Source organism: Melanostigma gelatinosum (assembly GCF_949748355.1).
Source record: "Melanostigma gelatinosum genome assembly, chromosome: 2".
NCBI lineage: Eukaryota > Metazoa > Chordata > Actinopteri > Perciformes > Zoarcidae > Melanostigma > Melanostigma gelatinosum.
The window spans coordinates 26,100,832-26,128,569 of record NC_136635.1 but is presented as its reverse complement, the minus strand read 5'-3'; the positions used below and the strand labels follow the sequence as shown (position 1 = coordinate 26,128,569).

Sequence of the window (27,738 nt, the reverse complement as noted above, 5' to 3'; positions counted from 1 at the left end):
ATTCTGTCAACATGTCATTTTTATCATGGTTGTGCATTCTGTTTTCCCCCAAATTCGCATCATCAAAAAATAAATAATTTTTTCTGAGCATGAGGTAATTGGTTACAACAACTTGCCTGTAGATTTACTTCAGAATTCATAGAGGGTGCGATGTGCTGAGTTGCTTCTGGGAGTTCCGTGTCTCTGGCAGACAAATCGGTGCACATACTGTACATCAGTGCACCTGGCCTAACACTGAGCTCACCACAATGCACGGCGATGAAATGACTGGAGCCAAAGCATTCCATCTCTGCTATGAGAGATGGCTGGATAATTCTTTAGCTTAGATGTTGAAATCTGTTTTAAGAATAAACCAAAAACAACCTTAAACAGCAGCGGTTTGATGCCTAAAACAAGTCAGTCTTGACTCTAGGCTGAGCACATATTGATCAGGAACTGCAGCCACTGACCCTTGACCCTTTGCTGTTACAATGCAAAAACATTGTTTTGCTGCCAAATCAATGGTACCGGGAAATGTGACGTATAGTAGTCTGACCCCTGCTCAACCCATCTTGTTAAAACTCAGTTCCTTTTTCTTTTTATATCATTATTTCCGAGATACTGTATTTCTCGGTGTCTTCATTAATAATGCAGGAGGATATATAATCCAAATGACTGAAGTTGGAGCTGGTGATGTATGTTGCAACGGAGGATAGAAATACTCAGAGATGTCTTTGGGGACTATGTCTCTATTCTCTTTATTGACAATTTCGTACCTTCCTTCTTATCCAGCCAAACTCGTCTGGACCCCCTACTGTGATTTGAATGGCAAAACTCCACGTTAGAGCTTCTCATCGGATACCTGACAGAGAGCACTCTGTGTTACACTCCCCTTGGTGGAGTTGCCTCTTTCTTAGACAAGAGGGGAAAAAAAATGTAAAAAAGAAACTCACTTTAGAAAGTTTTATTCCAGTCTGTCATTCGTTTCTCCTGCCGTCGTGTGTTTGAGGATTTCCCCCTACGACTCACTGAAGACACACAAAAAATTAATCATGGTGCACAGGAGGTGGCTATAATAACAGTAATGACAAATCATCTGACCGCCCAAAAAGTCATTCTTGCACTTATTTTATCTCGACATCAAAGAATGCAAGGGAAGTAAGAGACAATCAGAATATGAGCTGTTTCCAGGGTCGTGTTTTAAATTCACTTTTTGAAGTTTACATCAGACACACAGTCGCTACAATGTTATTACTATTATAAACACTGCAGCATGGAATACCATGCAAAGATTATCATACTGTGTATTTATTTCCATCAAACCATTAAGACCCCCTCATACCAGCTTCTAATCAACAAAGGATTTCCAATTAAACCAAATGAAAATGATCAGCACAATGAGAGGGTGTGCACAGGATTCTGAGATTTTAAAATGACAAAATGTAGCCTCTTGAACAAATCAGGTTGTTTTATTGATGCAATAGTTCCACCAAGTGGTTGCATGAGCAAATTGCAACCATTGAGGAACTACCAACACGGACATTGCAGTTTTCCGCTTCATTATATTTCTGGTGGCTTTTCTCGGTAATGTGTCAAATGAACCGTTTCTATAGTGCCAGAGCTTCTGCTTTTTATAAAAACTATAATTCCTCTTCATGGTCCTTCTAAATGCAGTGCACTCTCACCCTGAAAAGCACTGGCCAGAGGATATAATGTCATCACACCCTCGTGAACAAGTGGATTGGCATGTGGCAAACCTGGAACATTGTTTTTATTCTATTTTGCAAACAGACAAACAGGAGGGACTTGGTGGCAGAACAAGTTTCGCTTACATGAGGAAGAGGAACATCTGAAGTCACGCAGCGTTTCAGTCCAATTGACAGATGGAAGGAAGAAAGCTCTCTGTTGTGGAAACTCTACCGTGAGTGATCATTTTACAATTGCGTTATGTTGCTTGCTTTTGAGGTTTCGGGCCCTGATATCAGTCTTGTGTTTTGTAAATGTTTTGATTGTGGAACACATTTTTTCTTTCAGTGTGTACACCAACACCAACAGCCTCCGTTGTTAGTAAGTATACTGATCCGACGGTGAGCTTTCTGAGTGGAACTGGTGACCAATAGCATGATGATATGTGGGTGTTCCCTGTGCCAGCTTGTGAAACTGGAAGTACACGTTGGATGTCCCTGAGTATGGACGCTGACATGCAACAAGCATGTCTATCCAGGAGCTCGTGCTGAGACAACGCACAGAGATCCTGCATGCGCTGTGCAGCAGCGGGTCGGCTGAACATCTGGAGCGGGTTCTGGACATTCTGCTGTCCCAGGGGGGGCTCATATTCGAGGACTACCAGAACATACAGGTACCGGGCAGAGCACTGTATACCAACGCCAGACAGTTGCTCGACCTGGTTTATATAAAGGGAGTGGACACCTGCGCGCTCTTCTATGCCGCTCTCCAACAGGTGCTGCCGGAAGGGCAGCGAGCTGGCTTCTCATTTTCAGAATGCGGTTCAAATCCAGAGGAAAAGAAAGAAGAATACCAGAGCACATGTACTCAGAGGCTTTTGACTCAAAGACCAAGCCTGGTCAGCAAGCTACAAGGCTGCATTGAGGATGCACTACAAGCTCTCGTCATATCAGGACACTTTACCTCCGCAGACTGCGACGAAGTGCGGCTGCCTATACACACGCCCGCTCAGCAGGTACTGTGATTGGCTCATGTTGTATACACAGTGTTCAACCAAATTCCTGTCGTTTTAATTTATCTTTTCAGTTATCTTGGAATTTAAACAGCTGTTTAGTTTTTGCATTCCCTTTTTATTGGCAACGTGGGATGTTATACAGGGATTTAAGCTGTTGCTGTTGTTTTGTTTTTACATTGCTCAGCACACCCACAGTGTATTTGATCTTGTTGCTTAAACTAGATATGGTGCTGTCATGCAATGCCTTTGTGCTCATTCTATAGGGAATGTTTGAATGTTCACTTTCTTTCCATGAACTAGATGAGAAGATTATACTCTCTTTTCTGTGCGGTAAATATGAATCTAGCACCAGCAGCCTCTTGGCACAACGATTGTTAAAGGTCACCAGTCAAGAGTCTTTTTTAGAAAGTTCTACTCCCGGCCACAAATAGTCCGTCACATAACACCCCCATAACACCGCAATGTGTCTTTTTTACACCTCAGGTTTCGCAGTGATTCAACATGTTAATTAGGGAACTTTAGAGGAGCTGGTAGGCGGATCCTTCTATCTTTGGACAGGCTAACTGTTTCCCCCTGTCTCCAGTCGTTATGCTAAGCTAAGCTATCTGTCTGCTGGGGCCAGTTTCATACTTAGCATTCAGAAATGAAAGTAGTATCAATCTTTTAACCAAACTCTCGGCAAGAAAGCAAATACTGGTATTTCCCAAAATGTTGAACTATTCCTTTAATAATGAATCTGTTGCCACTGCTATGTCCATCAGGCAAGGCGTTTGCTTAACCATGTCAGATCAAAAGGAGAATCAGCGGCGAAGGTCACACTGCAGTACAGTCAGGAAAAACAGGAATCTGGATCTCCGCTCAACCAGGACAATTGGACTCCTCCCAAAGGTATGTCTTCATTTGAATCATGCGGACAACTATCAGGCTACATACAGTATGTAGGCCCAACTTGAAGGGCACGCAGACGTCAGCTCCAAAATGTAACGGGTTCTTCTTTGGACCATGCTACACACTTCATAACATAACCCTATATATATATATATTTATAGATGAGATTCAACGTGCAAGCTAAATATAAATATTGAAATATACGCATTTCCCTTCAAAACATGCAAATGGTGGAGCTCCAAATATAGAACGTGGCTAGAAAAAAAAGTGTATTTCAAAAATGTGAAAAGACCAGCTGTCAGCACACCACAGTTCAGAGTTACAGAATATATTGGTACACATAGTATGTATCATTTTGCAGTGCTATGTATTTACTGCAGTTCATCTCATGTGTAACATGTATGCTTTTTGTCACAGAGGTCTTAAAGTATCAGAAGAAGCTCAGCAGTTCTGTGTCTGCTCAGTCCTGCTTTCTCAGTACTTATGGAGGGACCAGCCACATGTCTCTGGATGACATCTACACTGAGGGCCAGCTGGAACTAGCTCATAACTGCGATGATGTCCATGGACCTTTGGGCCTGAAGGACATAGTTGGTACAGTGGGTACAGTGAACGAGGAGGCCGACACAGTGCTGGTGTCTGGGAATGCGGGCGGAGGGAAGAGCACCTTACTCCAGAGGCTGCACTTGCTTTGGGCTCGGGGGACAGCCCTTCAGGACTTCCTCCTTCTGTTTCCATTCAGCTGTCGCAAGTTGAATTCAGAGCAGCAGGAACTGTCTGTCCAGGAGTTGCTGTTTAATCACTGCTGCTGGCCGGACAGGGAGCAGGAGGAGATTTTCCAGTTCATCCTGGACCACCCACAGCTCATCCTCTTCACTTTCGATGGCCTGGATGAGCTCAAGCAGGACTTTTCAGATGAGCACAGGCTCTGTTGCCCCACTCAGCGTGCACCTGTTCACATACTGTTGTTCAACTTGATCCAGGGTTCCCTAATGAAGGGTGTGCGGAAAGTGGTGACTAGTCGGCCAGAGGCAGTGAGCCCTGTGTTGAAGAAAAACCTCCGCAAAGAGGTCCTCCTGCAAGGCTTTACCCCAAGTGGGATTGAGTGTTTTGTGCGGAAGCATCACCGTGACCGCACTGTGGCTGCTAATGTTTTGGAGTCCCTGCGGACAAACAGCGCTTTACTTGGACTGTGCCATAGTCCAGTCCTCTGTTGGATTGTCTCACAGTGCCACAAGGAGCTGCTAGGTTGTGGAGAAGGCAGCCCACAAACAATCACAGACGTTTTCCTTATGATCTTACAGCACTTTTTACAGCACCAAAGCTCCCAGAGCACCATGGGGTCAGGTTTGCTTCACGAGCACCTAAACACAGTCTTGCATCTCGGGCAGCTTGCCTTTGAGGGAATAGAAACAAGCTGTTACATCTTCTCAGGTACAGCCCTTGAGACATGTGGTGTAACTGATACGGACATCTGCATGGGCTTTCTCATACAAAGCAGACATTTGTCCTCCACCCTCAGTCAACACTTTGAATTTCTTCATGTGACTATGCAATGCTTCTTTGCTGCTCTGTACATTGTTTTGTCAAAGAACACTGACCGTTCAACGATCCCTAAGCTCTTTGAGACGCAGAACATGACAGGTCTGAGGAGCAGCACATGCTTCGGGGTCTGCTTGCCTTCCACTGACCAACAAGAGCAGGCTTTAAAGGGGGAAGCTACATCTGTTAAAACACCAAATCTGCAAATCACAGCCACCTTTGTGTCTGGACTATTGTCCCAGCGCCATCGTAGCCTGTGGCTCCACTGCTGCCCCAGTGCAGTGATGGAGAAGAGGGTCAAACAGGTGATGAGATGCCTGTCCAAAGGCATGCAGAAACACTTTAAGTCTATCCCTCAACCTGTAGAGGGGGAGAAACAGAGCATGCATGCAATGCCAGGCTTCGTCTGGCTTATCAAATGCATCTATGAGATGCAGGAGAGCAGGATTGCTAAAGACGCCATGAGTAAGCTGGAGGTGGACCACCTGAAACTGACCTACTGTAACATCGGTCCTGTAGAGTGCACTGCTCTAGCTTATGTGCTCCAGCATTTAAGGAAGTCTGTTGGCCTCCAGCTCGACAACAACTCTGTAGGCGATGTTGGAGTGGAGCAGCTTCTTCCCTGCATGCCCATTTGCAATTCCCTGTAGTGAGTATGAAAAGATTAAATACCATCTCTTCATTGTGGTGGATAAAGCTTCCACAACTGTAAGGCAAAAATACATGTTATGCTCAAGTGTCCTATATTCTTCCATTATCAGCCTCAGAAATAATAACATTACAGATGAGGGAATTCACAAACTGCTTGCTAAAGGGATCCAGTGTGACAGCTTCCGGAAAATTGCGTAAGTCAGTGTTGTCAAAATGATGAATAACGCCATCACATGTCCCAAATTATGTTTGATCAATTACCTTTCATAATCAGTTTGTTTGTCTCTAGGCTTTTCAACAACAAGCTAACTGATGCTTGCACACAGCACTTTTCTCATCTTCTGAAGACCAAGCAGGATTTCCTTTCTCTTAGGTCAGTGCATACAGTATTTTCAGCAGCACTCATCAGATGTGACACTAAAATGGAACTATGATGATACGCACAAAGTCTGTGTAGCCTGTAATGAATAGCAAATGAACCTCTCTATTTCCTCTCAGGCTTGGCAACAATAATATAACAGAAGAAGGAGCAAAGCAGCTGGCAGAGGGACTGAAATACAACCATTCACTAACGCATTTCGGGTAAAATTCTTCCTGCAAAATGCCATAAGTTTTATTGGTGGTGCATTTCTATTTACTAATCTTTCTTTGTATTCCCAGGCTTTGGGGCAACAAGATAGGAGACGCAGGAGCAGAGGCTCTTGCCAGTGCTCTAGAAAACAGCACATCTCTGGTGTGGCTTAGGTAATATTTGCTTTGAATATTAGATCCTTAGGTATATTTAAGACAGTGTTGAAAATGTATTACACTTGTGAACATATTCAGATATGTCAGACTTCTGTGTAGCTGCATAATGACCACAATTATGTATGTAAAATGCATATATCCATTGTGAGGAAGTAGCCACAGTTATACTTTTGAACCTTTTAGTTGAAAGCAATATGTCTTCCTGCAGCTGAAGAACACTTAACCTGAATATAATCTAAATTGTATGTAATGCAGTCTGGTTGGCAATGGTGTGGGGAGTGCCGGAGCATGTGCCCTCGCCAACATTATCAAGAACAGCACGTCACTGGAAGAGCTTTGGTAAGTTTTCGCAAAAAGTTATACTGGTACTTACAATGAACACAATGTCTAACGACATTAATTGATCCACCCTCTTATTTCTTGTAAAAGGTTAACGGAGAACTGCATAACCAGAACAGGGGTGGAATGCCTGATGCAAGCCCTAGAACACAATACTCGCATGAAATCAGTATGGTGAGTGACGCTCACTCTTTCTTTTGTGTTTAGTACATGTGCTTGCTTAGTGGTTGTCTACATCCTGGATTTGGGGCAAGTTAGGGCAGCACTTCTCTTTTCAGTGCCTAGAAACACTGCATCTTATTTTGGCTCAACTTGAATTTCGTTTTGGCTTTAAGCTTCTTGTCCATTTCTAAACTGACAGTGTCATTGATTGATTTTGTCCCACTACAGGTTGAAAAACAATGACCTCAGTTTGGAGGAGGTAGAGGAGCTGACACAACGGGAACCAAGACTGATCTTCTGATTTAAAGTTGGCCAAGGACTGTGTATTGCTTTAATGACTTTTATATTTATTATCGGAAATATTTATATAAAAATGGTTGATGGTTGTATCATGGTTTTCTGCTTACAGGAATAGAATGACACTTTTCAGGGTTTATCCAAATACACAGAATATATCCACCTTTGTTTTGGGTTTCTTTTGAAGGTGTAGGTTGTGATACGATCACATAAAACCACACCACCTCTACCACCACCACTGTTACTACTACTGAAGCACTTTGAATTACCTTGTTGTTGAAATGTTTGTGCGATACAAATAAACTTTCCTTGCCTTGCCTTACTGCTAATAATAGTATTATTAAAGTAACTACACATATTCACAATACTTAAGTACAGTTTTGACAAGTACTTGCACTTATTTCGATTTTATGCTATTTTATACTTCTACATCACTACATATTAGAGGGAACTATCTGATTGAACTATATGTACATATATAGATATACAGCTATAGTTACTAGTTTCAGACTAAACTGTTCATCCAAAACATATGATCATGTTAGAAAATATGACACAGATATGACATATAACCTCCCAACAGTATATTACGCAGTGGTAAATAGCCCTTCTTCAACCAGCTGCAACATTGACATGCTTCATACATATGAATGCATGACTAACTAAAATCCAATAATATAATATAAATGCATTAATTAATGTATAATACTCTAAAAGAGATCAATTGAGCACATTTACTTTGATTATACATACATGTTACTGACAATAACACTTTTTTAGTTCTAAATACATTTTAAGTTCTTAACTGCCAAAGGGTATTTCTTAATTGATTTAGTATTGCTTCTTTTATTTAAGTAAATATTCCACAGTAAATACTTCTTCCACCACTGCCTGGCCAGAGACAGCATCATCTTGCCCTGAGAGCTACACCTCAACCTAACTCGTGTTCTGCCATTCATGGGAAAACCCCACAGAGCGGTGCCTGGATACAAACATAATGGACAGCCAATCAGCGCTCAGAAACGAAACAGCTGACCAATGCCTGTCAGGGAGTGCATGATGTCATACACTAGGTTTGTGAGGTCGTCTCCTGTAAATAATATATCTCATAGCTGTAGCGAAACTGTATTATTTCACGTATTTCCCATGGAGAGCAGATTTATCTAAATGCTGATAGCATACTGTCGAGATTGGCAGTCCTCTGCCGGCCCGGTTGCTACCGGTCAGCTCGCGAGGCTAACTTTAGCGTGATACTGAGCTGGTTTAGACGCTAGCATCAGCTAGCCACTGAGCTAATCAGAGGTTAATACGGGAGGAATCTAGCTTGTTTCCAGAGGCCTGTATCTAAATGAGATGGACACCTGAAATGACAGTCACCTGTATTCTCTAACTGAAACTGACGCGTATCAAAGGTAAGTGTCCACGTCGTTGGTATTGAACGTAAATTACTATTTGGGGCTTTTTAGCTGGCGGTACGTCAGCTACTTCCCTCTCTTAAAGGGCCTGTGACTGACAGCGTTTGCATGGCGATGACACACTGCTGCTCTGGTTGTCAGTGAAAATGTCAACGAAAACGAGTCATCACATGGGTGTCCGCGAGGCCGACACTGGAATAAACACAATTGTAATCATCTTTGTGGTCGTCACATGGGGTCAGCGCCAGGTTGAGATCACTTTCAGTTGTCTACCTGCTTCTTAGCACTGTACAGCATTAGCCATACACAATATTACTTCAATTTGATCATGGTGGTACTCTGACATTACACAATTTATTGAAAACAACTATATGCGAACCAAGTTAGCAATACTGTCATGCTTTAAACAAAAGACTGATGAAGTGTGCTCTTGACTCTGTGGTTGATCATCATTTCTGAGGTGTCATCAGGGGAAACCCAGTTGTCTGGTATCTGAGCCTTGCCCTGTGTGTTTGAATAAGTCAACTGTTGACTCACTGTTTATTTTTTGGAATATTCAAATCAGAATATGAGTATATTGTCACACAAGGACCTGCTAAAAAAACAGGGGTACTGGGCAGCAGATAGGGAGAGTACACATCATTAGCTAAATAAATCCACATATCTTTTAATTTAAAGATAAACTTACCTTTCAGATTTCCATCAATTATTATAGATCTTTACTGAGGTCCCCATTCAAGTGGTCATTTGTTATTTCTTCCTACAGGTCAAGCTTGCCTTGATGTTGGACCTCCTGCATAGCATGCAGCCATGAGCTCTGCCCTGTGGAGCCAGGAGAAGCCCAGTGGGGGCTTCAGGGAGGACTGGCGCTTCTACATGGTCGTAAAGGAGTGTACGGTGGAGAAGCCTCCCCAGAAGACCCTGAGGATCCCCCGTGGCAGTCTTTGTCAGGCCTGCCAGGAGCGCAACAGCCTGGGGAGAACACTGCCCCCATGCAAGGGCAAAAAAAGTCTCCGCATCCTGGACCAGACCAATGTGGTGCTGAGCCTGGACGAGAGGGAGGTCTTGGAGCTGGATGAGAAGCTGGCTGAGCTGCTGTTCCCAATCACCAACTGTGAGGAGCGGTATGCCCTCCTCTGCAACAAGTCCCGACTAGAGCGCGTCCGTGATATTGACTGTGGGTCGAAGGTGCGCGTCCAGCTGCTCTCAGGGGATGAACCTCTGCCCGGTGTGGTTCGCTTCAAGGGCTCGCTGCTCCCTGACAGAGCCCTCTCTGGGATCTGGTTTGGAGTGGAGCTGCTGGTGAGAAATAGTTTGTCTTTTGTTTCTTTCTTTTTTTAAAAGAGGGTTTCGTGGTTATTCTGTGATTCCTCTGTGATCGGTGCAAGAGAGCTCTACTACGGTAGAAATATTAATTTCTGTGTTGGTGACATTGTTTATTAAGTTGCACAGTACAAATGAGATATCTCATCAATAAAAACAGAAGAAAGTCAGTTTCAACTTGAGCTGGCACTGCAGCTTGAAAACAATATGTGCAGATATGGAACCAAAATCAGAATTGCAACCAAACACCACTGTGAATTTGTTTTTATAGGATACCAATTTTAAAGGTCATCAAAGGTCATCATCAATCATTTGAGATTTCAAATCAGCTGTCAAAAACAAACATGTAATCCTTGTTCTTCACGTTTCAAACCAGTTAAAACAGATTGCATCTGTGAGCCTTGTGTAGATTACTTCAGTCTTATCCAATACAAAATAAACATCCAGGAACTGGCTTTTGAGAGCATCTTGAAACCAGCTGATTTTCTTTCTAAAGCTTAAAGCTACATCAGAACCACAGTACAGCAAATTAAAACACATGCATTGTCTTTATTTATTAAGAAGAGATGTACAACCAGGGCCTTTATTAATTACAGTGCTCATGGCAATTGCAATACAATGAAGTGTTTGTACTCCTGTTCTTGATGCTATTTTAAGCTCAATAGACTTTAGTATCAACATACATGGGAGAAAAGCACATTTGGATGAATTGGACCCTGAAGCAAATCAAAGTTTCTGCTGATTGTTGTCGAGCTATTTTGGTGACTGTTTGTACAGAGCACAAGGCAGAGCTGCCGAGGCGCAATGCTAACTATTCACAGTTGTATGCCATTTGCTTTGACAATGTCGCATCTCGGCACTTTGTGCATCACATTAGTTTTGACTTGCTGAAAATGCGGGATTAAATGAAGTACATGTTGGTCTGTGAGATGTCAACATTCTTCGGTTATTGTCTGCAAAGTTTATTCTCACTGCCTGCCCTTTCTTAAGCTTTAAAGATAGACTGTCTTCGTGTTATTTTAGAGAAGGCTGACACAAAGAAGCAGTATTTTTACTGACACAAGGGCGAACCTTTGTGTTAACTATTCCATTAATCTCAACACTAAATGTGATTATTCGACATCACGCTATTCGTTCTGTACTGTATGTACAGCAACGTTACACAATACAAAGGGTCACTTATTGCAGCACAATGTTGTTTTTATTCTTCCAGCTGGCGTCTTCTTGAGTGGGCTGATGGAGCTCAAACCTACAGACCGTAGCTCAGGCCTCAGTTTGCACACATGCTTCAGATACAATTCAGATTTTATGCCCCTACAAATTAGAGATGACTCTAATTCATATCTAATAAGCATGTGAGAAAAGAGGCACAAGATGTTACTGTATGCTTTGTGAGAGCATCTGTGCTAGAACCTTCTGAATGTATTCATCATTGCAGTATATCAACTCGTATTCCTGCTGCAGTGATCGATCTTATGCGCTCACAGCTCTATGATGTTGACTTCCCTTCCCTGAAAAAATGCTGAGCAAGCAGCCTCGCTACCTGCCCTACTTTTTTATGATTTTCTCATCCCTCTTGCTCCTGTTCTGTCTCGCTCTGGACACTTGTCTCATCCTCCTTCCTTTACTTCCTGTCTCCCAGGAGGAGGGCCGAGGCCAGGGCTTCACGGAGGGCTCCTACCAGGGCCGACAACTTTTCCGCTGTGAGGACGAGTGCGGTGTGTTTGTGGCCCTGGACAAGCTCGAACTCTGGGAGGATGAGGATGTCGAAGACTTTGGCGAGCTGGAGGTGGACCACGTCAACCTGGTGGAAGAGGAGCCGGACTTCCCTCCACTGGAGATCAACTCCAGGGTCCTGGTGCAGACCAGGGACGGGCCGGAGAGAGGCACCATCATTTTTTGTGACCTGCTGCCGGGCAATGAGAGCCTGGGCTACTATGTTGGAGTTGACATGGTAAGTAACGCTCTTTCTAAATAGTCAGTTATTGTATCCACAACTGTATAATCAGCAGGTTAACTGAAAAAAATAATAGGGAAATATACACAATCTAATATTCCTGCTGCCGTCAAATGAAGGAAGGAATGAAGTTCTGAACCAATTTTCTCCCAGACAATGTTTCCCTCATGGAAAAACTTCAACATTTTTGGGAAATACGCATGTTTTCGCTTTCCTGCTGAACTTTCATGTTTGTTCGCTAAATATGAAGCTACGGCCAGCAGCCGGCGAACTCATCTTAGTACATAAACAAGGACTCTTTCTTTGTAGGAATCAGTAACTTTGTGGAGTGTCGTCTGATCGCTCAGCAACTTGTACCGACCAAGAAACAGTCCGTCTTATGAACCCTCGTAAAACGGCAATTTGTTTTTTTACAGGAAGGTTTTTCATACATGTTAATTGATGAGCTTGATGAAAAGTAAGGATGTGAGAATTAAATTTAAGAAGACAACTAGTCGCCACTTTGATCATGTTGAGTATATAAAATAATCATTGTATCAGTGCAGTAGCTTGGGAATGGCTGCTGGTTAACATGCTTATCGGGCGTGATTAAATAACTAACCAAAGATGAATTACTGCATGTCATTGTCTCAGTACCTGTACTCTGTGCAATGACAACAAAAGTTTAATCTAATTGAAAAAGAAGAGATTTAGCCGTTTGCATTCACCTGGAAACTCTATTATGAACACAAATGTCTTTCACACGAGTTAAAATTCAGATTTCTTATTGTTGACGTATTCTGTGCTCCACCATTCAGTGTTATTGCTTTAGGTAACAATTCACTCACTAACGATGGAAACAGAGTTCGTTCAAACCAGAGCTGTCACACTGGAACGGAAACGTACTGCCCTAATGTAAAACCTTCCTATTAACTGAGGTGTTCTTTGCACGTAAACTATTAATTACAAATGTAATACAGTGTTTGATAATCGATGCAGTATCTTCAAACATCCCTAGTTCAATGCTAGTGTTTAGTGTCAAATGTTCTGACCTGCTCAGGTTTACATTTAGGTCGCTGTTCATAACGAAGTGAGATGTTTCAATCACGACCGGATACTCCGCCATCTTTGTTGTAGTTTGTTTATGTGGACTGTCCTTCGACTCAGTAGAGGCGCAGAAATGTCAGCTTCAGACTGAAATTATGAGAATGAATGACTTCTGTCATGACCTGCCTGTGTTTGTGTTTGTCTCATGACCGTTTCTCTGTATGTTGAGGGAACATGTCTTGTTGCCTGGGATCACAGTAGCTGGTATCTATGACTACTGTTGTCAGGCGGGAGAGGTATTGTAGTCATAGAGAGATTGAAACACATAACTGAGGCATTTGACTGCTGATCGTTAGCAGCAGCACCAACAACAACAGCAACAGCAGCGGCGGCGGCCCACTCGGTGCATCTGAGCCACCCACACAAAGGCAAGGCAGTCACGCGGGGAGTGAGGTAAAGACTTAGTGCTGTATGACCCAACAGCATGGCAAGGGGCCAGCAGGCAGCTGAGGAGAGCCCACTGCTCTGCCTCATTCTGCGTCCAGCCTCGCCCTGCCTTCTCTAGCTAGTGGCACTGGCCTCGCGCCTACCGTAGATTACCCCGCTGGAGCAGAGTCCTGCAATCCAAAGTGAAGAAGGAGAACAGTGTGGTTGTGTCCTTTTGCAGAGACAGCAGAGCACCTGTTCAAGAACTGTTGTTTTGGTGGAGAAGATGAGATGAGCAGTTTGGATCATAACAATACAGAGCATCAAGCTTGAGCATTGTTGTTGTTTTTTTCGAGCGATAAGACAAAAGACCTCCAAGAAGATAGTAGGCGAAGAAGCACGTGTGGCACCTGATCAGTTTTTGCAGAGATGAAGAACGCCTGGCAGAGTTATAAGGTTCTCATGTCTCCAACTCTTTCAGGACAATCCCATCGGGGACTGGGACGGTGTGTTTGATGGGAAGTTGCTGTGTAATTTCGCCAGTTTGGAGCACACTCGACTCGTCCCCATCTGTGACGTAATGCCAGGTGAGTCACCTAGTATTCGTCCCTTGTTTATGGACCATGTGTGTGTTGTGAAAACGTCAACAGTTTCTGAAAACATTCAGCTGTGCCTGCCTTGGACCAGCTCTGAGCTCCCTCCGAGCGTTCTGAGTTTGTGTTTTGCTTGCACCGGGAACAGAGAGCCTTTTGTGTTGATGTCTCACTTGTTTTTGCAAGTCAAGTGAGATACTCGGGCTCTTTGTTCCCCACATTGGCATATTGATTTGTTTGTGTGCTACGGCTGCCTCTCTGATTATTCAGACTTGCATCTGGGAAATCTTGAAGATTCTTTATTTTGCAAATTTCAGGCTACATGAAACATGCTGCCACCAAGTAGAGCTACTTTCAAATATACACTAAACATAATTTGTTCTTCATTTGTTCCTTATTCGTCACGCTTCAGATACTAGACAGTCCAGTGAGAAAGAGAAAAACAGTAGAAAACTTACAGTCAAAGTTATGTCAGTGTGCAGTTAAATTCAACATCTTCTGGAACCTTCCATAAGCAACACATCTGTTGTCATTGGCTAAATGTCTATTACATTAGACAGAACATAATACAGAGTCTTTATATGTCTTGGTGGTTGTTTGAATGACTTGTATTTATCAAACTGCGGTGACAAATTAAAAACAGTTGAGGGGAAAATATGCACTACATACATGCATTGCAAGTGGGCTGTGGATGACATCTGGTGCATGGCAGTTTAACGTAGGCCAATGGGGGTGTTGTGCCTCTAATGTGGATGTATTTTTGGGCTGTGCAGAATATTCCATGCAGGACCAAAGGCTGCAAAAGCACAGTTTTGGCCCCAGAGGCACCAACAGTGACAAGTCGTCCTCTGGCCAAAGCAAACCAAAGAGCAAAGGTACTGCACTGCTGTTACGACCCTAACGTTAACTGATGTACCAACTGCTCGGTGTGATGATCATTCTTAAAGGAGCATTCCATCAAAATTGTTAGTTGAGATTCTACAAATGTTAAAAGCGATCAAAGTACTTTTTGTTATGTGCTGGTTTCACTGTTTTAGAGGGAAAAAAAAGTTTCAGTCAAACTTGAAATAGTTAGGTAATTAAAGCTGAGAATAACAACGGAAAAAACACTTTTGGTGGAAAATCTCGAAAAAGATAATAATAACAGAGGACATGCTTAACTCCATTTTTCACAAAATATCAGAAACTCATGTCGACGAGGCTTCGATTTGATGTGAATGGAATGTGTTACTACCCTGACCGCTTTTATTGTCTCTTTTTGTGTTCCTTTTATGCAGAAAACCGACTGCAGTTGACGATACATTTACTTTATTTCTAGAAAGAAAACAAAAAAAAGATTCTACGATTCTTTACCCTTTTATTTCTCACTCGGTCTGCTCTCAAACAAAGACACACACACACACACACACGTACACACGTGTGCTTATCTGTGTGTTTTCTTCATGTACTTGTGTTATTTACAGGATTAGGTCATCAGTGTGGCAGTAGAAGCAAGTCTGAATTTTACTATACTTTAAATGGCAGCTCTGTTGATCCCCCTGCCCAGTCCAAATCCAAAAGCACATGGTACATTGATGAAGGTAAAACACGGGGACTCATGGGATGTCAACCATCTTACCGGCAAGCTCCTGCTTACAACAAGTTACAGACTAATCCGTTTCCCTAAGGCTCACCTTAATATACTACACTATATACTTTTGATTTACTAACATTGGCAGGATCAGGGTTTCCATTCCTGCTGGGCCACCCCTGTACTAAAAAACATAAATACTCTGGTACAGCGGGTTGCTGTCCTTCTAAAGTAACATACAATAGATTGTAGAATGTTTTAGCAATCGGTAAAGTCATTCATGCAAACCTATTTCTCCCACCTGCTAAAAATGTGTTTCACATAATCAGATTTTTGGATATTTCATAGTGTAACAGGGCACATTAAACATCGACTGTGAATGCAGTGGACATTAAGCTTACGTTTAATTTATCATTTAATAAATCAGGAAAACAATGTTAATTGTTATTAGATTAGTCTTTCCTTGTTTGAACTTTTTTAACAGGTGGGAGAAATGGAGTTCCTTACAACATATAATCACTGTTTGTGTATATAGGTTATGTACTGTAATTATTATATTCTGGGATAAAATAAAATGCGGAAAAACAACAATTCGTAGTTTGTTGCAGTAGCTTGCTATGAAAACCTTTCCACTCGTCGTGTCCTTCATTACCATTTCAATGTGATGTCCCACCTGCATGGAGTAGTTGGTGTCGCCCCGAGGCTTTTAATAATGCTCAGTGCTGCAAATAACTCCTTAACTGGCTGTTGTCTTTGGCTGCAGATTGCCTTTTTTAAGATTAACGTTTCCGTGTCATGCTATTTGCCAGCCAAAGCATTCGTAAAAGCCTTTATTTCTACGACTCATTCACTGATTCAGTCCCGCACATTGTGTCGTTGTTTTGGTATTTTCATTCACGGGACACGAGTTCATTGCTTGTGGCATCACCGTTGCGTGTCAGTTGTGAAGAATTTGATCCGTTTTCTGAAACGTCACCTGTAGTCAAGATGGTGGAGGCAGATTTTCACTGGATCTTAACTCAATATTCTGTTTCTGGTCCCGTTCTGCATACCATTCATGTTCTAATCATGAATAAATGCATAACTCAAAACCAGAAGACATCACAAATCAAGCAAAAAGGAAGAAGCAAAACAAGATGCACAAGAGGTGATGTACCTCAGATCTACGAGCATGTGCAAGCTCTGAAATCTAGAATACTCATCAAAATGAGGACAGTAAAAATAACTGTGGTGTTGCCTCCTCTCCAGGCAAACCGATTACTTGAGTGTCTGTAAAAGTATTAGTAGTGGTCAGTCTTAAATGGCTCATGTGCCATTTTCACAACTGCTTACTCATCCTGTGAATGTATCATCATTTCCTCAGGGTCACTTTCCACGTTTTGGGATATTTGTCTTTGTGATTATGGTGCTTCCATTTCTGTCACAAAATGATCAATGGTCTCTGGTTGTCTCAGTGGTGGAATAGTTCAGGTGTGGATGTATATAAGCTTAAAGGGGAATGCCACTTTATTTAAGAATCCATGTCGTCTGGCATGACATTCTTGAATGAACACTTGTCTCAAAGGGTGATGTGTAAAGTTCCATCTGCCTTTAAGTGTTTGCTTCAACGACTCTCAAAATACTCCAGTTTTTAGCTTTAGCAAAGAGTGCGACTCAACTGTCATGGTAGGTATGCAAGGTATTCTTCTTTTGTGAATTCTAAGATAAAGTGACACTCCCCTTCGCAAATGCATGGATTTAAACGGAAGAATCTGAGTTTGAAGCAAAGTGAAGCACGTTGCAGAACACCATCAGATGGGAAGAGGAGTCTGCACACCAGACGTCATGTCTCAACAAAGGGCTTTTTCACACCTGAGTCTGGACTGTGGCTCCTCCCCTTTAGGAATTGAAGAGGTTCATCAACAGTTTTTAAACATAAGAATGTCTCCAATCCGAGCCATTCGTTGGTAATATATGTCATATTGACAAAAGCACTAGTTGACCAAGGTGTGAAAATGTTCCAAGACGCTGAGATAGTTCAGGTACAAAATATCAAAGATCTTTGCTGTTGAAATTTATGAAAACTGTGATCTCTGTGGAGCCAAAAACCTCCAGTTGCCAGTGTGCAGGTTGCTTTATTCCTTGCTTATTAAACCGGGACCAACACCGTCTGGAAATCTTGTTTTTGCAGACCTCCAGTGATTCAAGTTCTCCTGTTGTCTGTTTTAAAAAAAAAAGAGGAGGGATTTTCAGCTTGATGTTAAGTTCCTCTTTAAACACCAACATCTCTACAATAGTGACGACAGCCTTCATTGTATGGGGTGTTTTTACTGTTGAACGTCCAATAAGTTTTGGTTTCTGGTTTCTCTCCTGCAGTTGGGGAGGACCCCGCCAAGTCACTTACTGACACGCCCCCTGACTTTAACCAGTCCTCCCCGCCCTCCAGAGCCCCGCCCTCTGCCTCACTGGCCAGTGACAACAAGTTCCACTCTCTGCCCTTCAGCCTGAACAGGAAGACCGGGCCCATTGACAGCATGAGCCATGGGCCTCTCTCCCTTTCTGTCCAGTCGGTGATGGGAGAGCAGCCCGAGCCCCCGTTGCCTCCTGCCCCTCCCTCACCGCGTCCTTCGACGCCTCCCCGAGGACAGCCAGGTCTGGAGGTGGGCTCTCTGGTGGAGGTGAAGGAGAACCCCCCTCTGTGTGGTGTCATCCGCTGGGTGGGCCTTCCTCCTGGCCTGCTGGAGCCTTTGGCTGGGCTAGAGCTGGTAAGGCAACACAGCAATGTAAACTTGGAAGTTTGATCTAGTTTCCAGCCTGAACAGATAAACCCTATATTTCCATCTTATTCTTGTTGTTTCCCATGAATTCACCATACATTTCCGTTCATTCCCATGCAAAGTTTACACCTTAAATATTAACGGAATGTTGTAACCCCACCGATGACCACAAAAATATCTGCCAAACATGATTAACTTGAGCTTGTTTTCATCATCCACACATGTATTGCATGTCCCTGGTTGATGAGGACTTTTTTGGACTTATTTTGGGCCATGTTGATGTCATAACTGTTCAGGTAAAAACAAATGTGTCACCACATTGCTTGCTTCATTTATAGAACATTTAGTTAAAAATGTAGTTTGACATTTTTAGGAAATATGCTCATTTGCTTTCTTGCAGAGAGTTGGCTGAAAATATCTTTTTAATGCTCTCATATCTGTTGGTTAAATATAATGCTACAGCCAGCAGCTGGGTAGCTTAGCATAAGGACTGCAAACAGCTGGCCTGGCTTTAATATAGAAACTTAAATCCGCCTTCTAGAACCTCTAAAGCTCACTAAATACAAAAATACGAAGTGTAAAAATGACATAAAGATAGATTTTACGGGGGTGTAACTAACCGGGCACAGTGACTTCCTCTATTCTCTGCTGGCTGCATGGCAGCCTCATGGTGACGACAAGACTGAGGAAAGTCACAGCCAAAAAGCAAATCAACTTATTTTCCAACATGTTGAACGAATCATTTGAACACAATTCTACATTTATATTTTTCTGTTGATAGTTTGTATGCACATGGGCCACTGACAGTAGAAGGTCTGAGTAAAATGCAACATATTTGTCACGAAGCAGCCAATCACTATTAAAAAAAATTGGTAAACAAAGTCAATTACAAAAACTATCACATCAGGCAGTCCTACGTACGACCTAAAGCATGCAGAAAAGGACTGAATACATTCAAATCTATTCTATATCTTGATCTTCTCCTCCAGGAGGAAGAGTGCCCCGGTTGCACTGACGGCACCTTCAAAGGTACGCGGTACTTCACCTGCCCCCCCAAAAAGGCCCTGTTCGTTAAGCTCAAGTGCTGCCGGCCCGACTCCCGCTTCCCGTCCCTGCATCACTCCTCCAACCCCATAGAGCGGTGCAACTCCATCGGTGAGTCAGTAGAGCTGGGATGATTGAGACAATGCACCAAATGAACTGTTATCTCCAAGAAAAGCTTTACACTTTGTGCTGTGTGTTTGTGCAGCATTTGGGGGGTACCTAAGTGAGGTAGTACACGAGAACACGCCTCCCCGCACAGAGAATGATGGTCTGGATGTCATGGTAGGAAAAAAGAAAGGCATCCAGGGCCACTACAACTCCTGCTACCTGGATTCAACCCTCTTCTGGTCAGTAAATACTTCATCAGCTACAGTTCACTCCATGTTATATTTACGTCTCTGGACTTCAGTCATATTGATTGACGATATAGTGCTTCCTCTGCCAGCAGTGCTGTTTGCCCAGAGGCAGAAGCTTATTAGTAAACTGTTTTGACTTTGCCCACCGGCTCCAACAGGAGGTGTGTATTCCGGCTGTGGGCAGGTCGGTGGATAGTGGCTCATCTGTTGTTTTTGCCAAACTGCCAAAGGGCTATTGAACAAAGCAGTCAACCCAAACTACAGGAGATCCCATGCTCTGAAGATGCTTCGACCAGTTTGGAGTTTTGACCTTTTACATTTGACCATTTGACGAATGAAATGATAAAAAACACAAGTATTTAATGAGTAGAATGTTTATTTTTATTTTTATATCAACTATACAATAAATACAAATGTAACTGAACAAACATTAAATCCGTCATATGAACGTTCATATTTTTGGATGATGTCTGTTTTTTCAATGCCGGCCAAAGATCAGGGTGAATCCTCGTTTATCTTCTATAGAAACATGAATATCAGTGATGAATTAATTCTGTGATGCATAATCTGCTCTGCAGTCTGTTCTCCTTCAGCTCTGTACTGGACACGGTTCTGCTGAGACCACGCTCCAAGACAGATGTGGAGTATTACAGAGAGACCCAAGAGCTGTTACGCACAGAGATCGTCAACCCCCTGCGCATGTAAGTCAGAGTGGTTTCTTGCATACGTACTCATGGCTCACAGTGTTTTGACTTGATTTATTTTTTACAGGAAGCTAAAGATGATCAAGACAAGAATGCTTAAGTTTCAGATAAATAAATAAATAAAAACTGGAATATTATAAGTTGCATTATTTACTTCATCATCGAACCCTGACTGTAACATCTGATGCAACATTTCCCGAGCAGAGCTAATGTCACTAACCCAAATATGAAGCATTTTGCTAGCTTGTAACTTGTTTGTTCTCTGTCCTGCAGACATGGGTATGTCTGTGCTACTAAAGTCATGAAGCTCAGGAGGATCCTGGAGAATGTAGAAGCTGCCTCTGGGTTTACATCTGAAGAGAAAGGTGGGCAGAATGGGACCGATAACTTTCAACAGCTTCTCACTGTGCTCATTGTCATGAGTTTGACTGTATCGCGACGATTGTTTCAACTTCTTTGTATTGGACACACATTCATGTCATCGACTTCACAGGAACGTTGCCTCACATCTCATTTGAGCACATCTTTTATTGCAGATCCCGAGGAGTTCCTTAACATCCTTTTCCATCACATACTGAGGGTGGATCCGTTGCTGAAGCTAAGGTAATGGTCTGTTGCCTTTTGGGGGGGGGGAGATGCATGACCTCTTCTTGGATTCTTCTAAAGGCACAAAGAGACATCGGCACAATGTTGACTTACCAAGCAAACAAAAATGTTTTGTGATGCATGTTTCTTTTCTCACATATGACATGGACATGTCACTCTGCCACTCTGCAAATACAGCTCCGAACACATCACTGCTGCTAAACCACAGAATTGAACCGGGCCTTGTTTAAGCCTGCAGTGTGCAGATTCTCAGTCGCATATTGTTTCACTTCTGCTGCAGCGCTTCTGCTGGAGATTGAATGGCAGACAGTGTGGGCAAAGTGGTTTAACTGTAGGTGGTTTTTGTTTTTTGCTCACGACATGAAAACTCCCTTTGTAGTCATGTTTTATGGTCTTTGCAATTCAGATGAACATTCGGTCTACTGCATGACAGTGTTATGTAGTAGTATTTCCATAGTAGTTCCTTCATACCAAAGCCAAGAAGTGTCCGACTCACAGCTTTGTAAAGCCACGTCATATAACGTGACTAATCTGAAACATGTACCTGGACTAGAAATACATTCTGCAGTTTGTCAGGCACAGGGTACAGAACATGTGTTTCTCAAATGTCAAGCAGTTCAACTTCTGAGCATCAGGCACTTTGATGTCAACGTTCAACTGCTTTCAATGGAAAAATACAAATTCTCTGTTGTTGTCGTAAAATAAGTCATTTATTTAGATTATTTATACACATTTCATAGAAAAGTCTTATTCAATCTTCGAAAATTCTTCAAGTTATTTAAAAATAGAGTTAGGGGTCATGAAAAATAGTATAGATTTAGATTAACCTTTACAGATTTAATCCATATCTACTACGTAAACTGCTCTTTGGTATGGAATAGTTAGAATTACTAACGGGTCGGCCTCAAGTGTTAAAGCTTTAAGAATAGAATCCACTGATATTTTGTGTCGGTGAGATGAATATCTCTCATCGGTACGACAGGAAGTTCTTTTAATATCTGCACAGATTACAGATGTCCTGATATCTTTGTCCCCCTGAGAAAGGAAGATTGAATAAGACTTGTTTTCCAGGTCAGCAGGACAGAAGGTCCAGGACTGTTACTTCTACCAGATCTTTATGGACAAGAAGGACAAGGTGGGCGTTCCCACCATCCAGCAGCTCCTCGAGTGGTCTTTCATCAACAGCGACCTCAAGTTTGCCGAGGTGAATTTCATTTCGTTTTATTTTTTTAACAGATTAGCTTGAGGCAAGTAGAAAGATTGGTGTACATGTACAATGTATTTATGAAAACATAAAGTATAAAAATGTTAAATTATTTGATTAGCATTATATCATTTTGTACCGCAACAAATTGTGAAAAACAAACGAATCATCTGGAAATACTCCTGAGGTACTTTTAGCGTGTCCAGTGTTTTGGAAAAGCAATGGCTCCCCCCCTGTGTTTCTATACAAGTATTAATATATTTGTTATTGTTCCTAAATTAAAGTTGATTAAATTGGAGCGTGAGTATTTTAGTTTCAATGTTGATGAGGAGAACAAAATGCTTTTTTGGTAAAAAAAGAAAGGGAGAGTTCATGGCCCATGCAGTGATCTACAGTTTATTTGTTTGTTAGCTGAGGCCAAGGCAATCAGCCAATCGTCATGGTTTCCACTGACATGAATTGCATTAATAAACATAGTTACTATGTTTAAAGTGGTTTAAATGTGGACGATCAGCTCTGCTGCTTTGCTGATGACCACATAAGTTTTCTCTTTCCCTGTGTTTCCTGACCGCCAGGCTCCCTCCTGCCTTATCATCCAGATGCCCCGCTTTGGCAAGGACTTCAAAATGTTCAACAAGATCTTCCCCTCGCTAGAGTTAGACATCACAGACCTTCTTGAAGACAGTGAGTTGTAGCCAGTAATGCTTTTTTCCAGTGTGTTCGTGTGATGTGTTCTTGTCGATCGATGGTGTTTCAGAGCCGTGTGGCGTTTGGTAATGAAATCCCGCTGAGTTGTCACTGCTGCTACTCAACTAAGATGAAGGAACCTTTTTTTTTCTTGTTTCCAAACTGGCTAAAGAACTTTTGTGCAGCGTGTCAGGCAGAATAAATCGATGTGTTTTCTTTTTATTATCCAGCTCCAAGGGAATGTCGTATCTGCGGAGGCCTGGCTCTGTACGAGTGTCGAGACTGTTATGAGGACGGGGATATCACGGCGGGCAAGATTAAACAGTTTTGTGAAAAGTGCAATACACAGGTAAACAACAGAGGGCATTATTGCAACACCGATTCAACAGAAACCAAGCTGTAAAGTGTGGGTCAGGATCATCCATTTGGTGGCGCCAAATCCAAAGGAATCAATCTGTCTCAGTGCAGCCTCAAGTTATGTTGCAGAAGAGTGGCTTCTTCAGCAGAGTGTAACACATGGTCCCACCATTTCACTTGTTCACACTCACATTACTCAGTGCATACACTAAAATATTGTTCGGTTTATATGTAAATTGCTCATCTGGCAGGATGAATCCACAAATGTACTTCAAAGCTTTTATTTCCTGTGATATTTAATGATGTTAAAAATGTTTAAACATTAATAGGCCACAGTAACAAACTGTCTTTTGTGATGGCGTGTACCTGCTTGTACTGATTTAGGTTCACCTCCACCCGAGGAGGAAAGCCCATCGGCACGGCAAACTGTCTGTCCCCAAGGAGCTGCAAGACGGTACGGGGCGGCAGGGCAGTTTCCCCCGCCAGAGGATGGAGCTGTTCGCCGTGCTGTGCATCGAAACCAGTCACTACGTGGCCTTCGTAAAGTACGGCAGCGCAGATTCCGCCTGGCTCTTCTTCGACAGTATGGCTGACCGTGATGGTAGGTGTCATGGCATCACACTGGTGCTTGAAATGAGATCCCAGGATATGTACAGGAAATTTTTTTTTTTTTTTTAAACACGGGTGAAAGAAGATGGTATTAATAGGGCCTCAGAACCACTAAACTAATTAATCACTATACAAAAAGACATTCATGCACTCGTGCAATTACTTTAAATTGTTTGTTTGAATTTTGAACCAAAGTTATGCTTTGTTGTCACGTTGTATCGTACTGTAAGACTTTGAGAGACAGTGCGACTATTTATTCTTCATGTCAGACATGATTGCCACAGCGCCTTTAACAACAGCAATGACAATTGTATTTATATACCACATTTTATTACATATAAACTCAAAGCGCATTAAATGTAAAGACAAAATATAAAAATATAGTCAAACTTAAGAACATTGGGAGCATAAACAAAATAAATATAAGAATACAGTAGTATACACCCGACCACAGAGCAGTAATAACCAAAACATCAACACAATCAAATAAAAGCCCCGAAACACACACACACGCACAGTAATTGGCCATAATCCTGGGAGAATAGGAATGTTTTTAGTTTGCTTTTGAATATGGACACGGTTGTGATGGACCTCAAGTCATCGGGCAGCTTGTTCCAGAGAACACAACCACAGTAACTGAAGGCACACTCACCGGACCTGGATCTAATTCTGGGTACAGAGACCTGATTGGGTTATAGTCAGTGAGCGAGAAACGTACTGAGAAGCCAAACAAACCGTTCAGTGCTGCTTTATAGACCAGTAGCCGGATTCTGAAGGTCCTACTATACTAAATTTAGCTCCAATCTGACTTGGGTAAAATTTATTTTAGGGCTGCTACTATAGAATATTTTCCCTTCTAAATTATTTTTCATAATTAATAGATTATTGTTGGCCGAGAAAATGTGGCAAATACTCACTATTGGAACTACTGGAGGGATTTTTGCCTGAAAAGCTCTAATGACTAATTATTTTATGTTGGCCCAAAAAACTCAAATGTGTCATTTTAAAATAAAACAACGTAATGAGTCCTGGAAAGAAGAAATCAACATTAAAAGTATTTTTAAAAAGTATTTTACATTCATGTCTGCCATTTGCAACTTCTGGGTCACTGTTTGATGTGACCGGGTTGCATGAACTAGTAATTTGGTCTTCCAAACGCAAGGAATACGTTGTGAATATGATGCGACTAAGGCCTCGCTGTTACAAATGATCCCATTGTTTCCAATGACCGTGCATGTGGCTTTGCAGGAGGGCAGAACGGTTTCAACATCCCGCAGGTGTCTCCCTGTCCGGAGGTGGAGGCCTACCTGAAAATGACCCCAGAGGAGCTGCACTCCCTGGATCCCAAGAGCATGCAGGGCCAGGCCCGACGCCTGCTGTGTGATGCGTACATGTGCATGTACCAGAGCTCGACCATGAGCCTGTACAAGTAGACTCCTCGACCCTGCCCCTCCACCCTTGCCCCTCAGCTACACCACCTCCCCCTCCCCAAGGGCAGGAGATTCCCAGAAAGACCAAAAATGAAAAATAAAAAAACTGAAAGACGAAAAGGCTGCCAGCCAGCAGGGGTGCTGTCCAGAGTTAACCCTCTCCACCCCACCTCTCCTCAATGCCTGCCCATCTCTGGAGGTTGGAGAGATGGAAGAGAGGGGGGGAGGAGCCTATTTGCACTGTGCATTAGTTGAAGTGTTGTGTTCTTCATGTAGGCCCATGTAGCTACCCTGTGGCTCACAGCTGAGCATTGGTGGTGGATGATGAAGCAAAAGGTAGGCCTTATGAAGATTCACTCCCTGTTCAGGGAGGAAGTGGGTGAAGATGGACGTGAGGGCTCGCATCGCATCGCCGCGGCTGACACAACACGTGCAACAAAAACAAGATGAACTCGTGGGAGGACCTTGGCCACCTCATTTACCTTAAGAAAAGAGGAGTCCTGCTATTCTTAATCACTGTAAAAGACGGGCGCGTTCCATAATGCTACATTAAGGAAGCAATGCAGTGTGCAGATCCTCACCCAACCTGTGTGTACTGTTCTAAAAACTTGTGTAAAATCTCTTAGTAGCATAGATTTCTCCAGGTAGTAACATCAACGGTATAGACGTCATCCTTCCGACCAGAGTGAACCGGTTTGCATATTTCCCCATCATAAATGTCTTTACAGTACATGTTTTGCAGAAACAGATGTAGCCATTGTAAAAGTCTCACGTTTTACTGCATACTTGCTCAACCAGTGCTGCACATTTGCTCCATCCCCAAGTGGACCTATCAGGAAACATTTAGGTTTTGCTTCTTTTTTCTTTCTTTTTTTCTCCCATTGGAAGTCACAGTGAGTGCTAATTTGTTGGTTGGGAGACATCAGAGTTTTGTGTTCCAGAATACAAATGTGCTTCTCCTCTGTAGCTGTAAAGAGCGCTCTGCATTGCTAATGCAGAGTAGATGCCAGATAAACGCATGGAAGGGAGACTTGTACAATGGCTCCTGTTGTAGAGCTGGTTGGTGGAGCACTCCATGCATTCACAGGGTCAATGAGGTGAAATACTGGAAAAGTCTGGCTGTTATCTTTAAAGTATGAGAGTATGATGTGAAGAACTTCACATGCAGTGTTTTTTGTTATGTCTTAAAACCCCGTTGCGTTGAGGACTTAATCTAAATTATATTTTCTGTTTACGGAGCCTTTTCTTGGCCCGTCTGGGCAAGTATTGACTCTCGCTGCCTTCCGTGAAGATGTGACATGCAATGTTCCCAGCCACGCACCAGATAACACAACACTTGTGATCAAATCTTATTTATTGTATTCTAATCATATTACAAACTCCTATGTCGTCCCTTTTTGAGAGAAAATGGAACGGGGTTGATGATACTGGTGTGGGGGACGACTCCTCTTTCTTTCTCAGCACATTGAAGTGAGTTATTGTAGTTTACGCCATCTCATAGCAACTACTGAATGTTAATAGTGACACGTTGAACAGTGTAGAGTTAACAAAGGGTGGGTGATGAATGAGGCACAAGGCTGGAAACCTTGGGGCACCATATATACCTATTTAAAGAAAAAAAACGTTTTAATTCATTATTTAAAAATTCCGTTGTATTCCAATTTTAAAGAGTACCTAAAGCATACCGTGGATTGAGATACGAAGTTTGTTTTTCTACATCACAAAATTGGATTAAGGCAAGGAACTGCACATGTTGGCATCAGCATTATATATATATATATATATATATATATATAATATATATATATATATATATATATTATATACGCCCTTTCACACATTTTATCGCAACTAAATCATGATTAAGTTGTGATTTAGGAATATATATATAATATATTATATATATATATATATATAATATATATATATATATTATATATATATATATATATTATATATATAATATATATATATATTATATATATATATATTATATGTATATATATTCCTAAATCACAACTTAATCATGATTTAGTTGCGATAAAATGTGTGAAAGGGCGTTTTTTTTTTATGAATTAGGTTCCAGCTGACAACTTCCATTTAGCTCTGTGGTCGTTTCCACTGTCCCAGGGATCCTGACGGGACCGTCCTGTGTGAACCTTTCTCTGCACTGCTGAAGTGTGTCACTGACTGGAGCCTTGTTCTCTGAGAGAAGTCTCAGAACGGAGGATGGGATTTTTGAAGTTTTTTTGTTTGTTTTTTTTCTGTTGCATTTGTACAGTATAGACATATGTAATGGGTGGAAAATTAATGTCAGTGATGTTCCTGTAAATGTTAACAAAATAAAGCCCATTTTGAAGGGTAACCGG

At 42.2% G+C, this 27,738-nt stretch overlaps 2 protein-coding genes across 4 annotated transcripts; both read left to right on the top strand.

The window, feature by feature from the left end:
- Positions 1-2,191: 2,191 nt before the first annotated feature.
- nod2 (nucleotide-binding oligomerization domain containing 2) lies at positions 2,192-7,438 on the top strand (the record flags this gene model as incomplete). Its single annotated transcript, XM_079281968.1, has 10 exons — positions 2,192-2,680; positions 3,442-3,568; positions 3,986-5,759; positions 5,872-5,955; positions 6,051-6,134; positions 6,260-6,343; positions 6,422-6,505; positions 6,764-6,847; positions 6,938-7,021; positions 7,238-7,438. 10 exons carry the CDS (start codon positions 2,192-2,194, stop codon positions 7,308-7,310), a joined length of 2,967 nt encoding a protein of 988 aa, XP_079138094.1. The 3' UTR covers positions 7,311-7,438.
- A 972-nt stretch (positions 7,439-8,410) lies between these two features.
- Positions 8,411-27,159, top strand: cyld (cylindromatosis (turban tumor syndrome)). Of its 3 annotated transcripts, XM_079293775.1 has the most exons (17): positions 8,411-8,718; positions 9,488-10,023; positions 11,687-11,998; positions 13,935-14,040; positions 14,820-14,921; positions 15,510-15,626; positions 17,972-18,360; positions 19,362-19,527; positions 19,622-19,763; positions 20,351-20,473; positions 20,750-20,841; positions 21,013-21,079; positions 22,154-22,286; positions 22,862-22,970; positions 23,204-23,322; positions 23,715-23,931; positions 25,188-27,159. In XM_079293775.1, exons 2-17 carry the CDS (start codon positions 9,532-9,534, stop codon positions 25,370-25,372), a joined length of 2,871 nt encoding a protein of 956 aa, XP_079149901.1. In that variant the 5' UTR covers positions 8,411-8,718; positions 9,488-9,531; the 3' UTR covers positions 25,373-27,159. The 3 variants fall into 3 exon arrangements, with proteins under 3 accessions (XP_079149901.1, XP_079149902.1, XP_079149903.1); XM_079293776.1 differs by lacking the exon at positions 15,510-15,626; XM_079293777.1 differs by lacking the exons at positions 14,820-14,921; positions 15,510-15,626.
- The last annotated feature ends 579 nt before the right edge of the window (positions 27,160-27,738 follow it).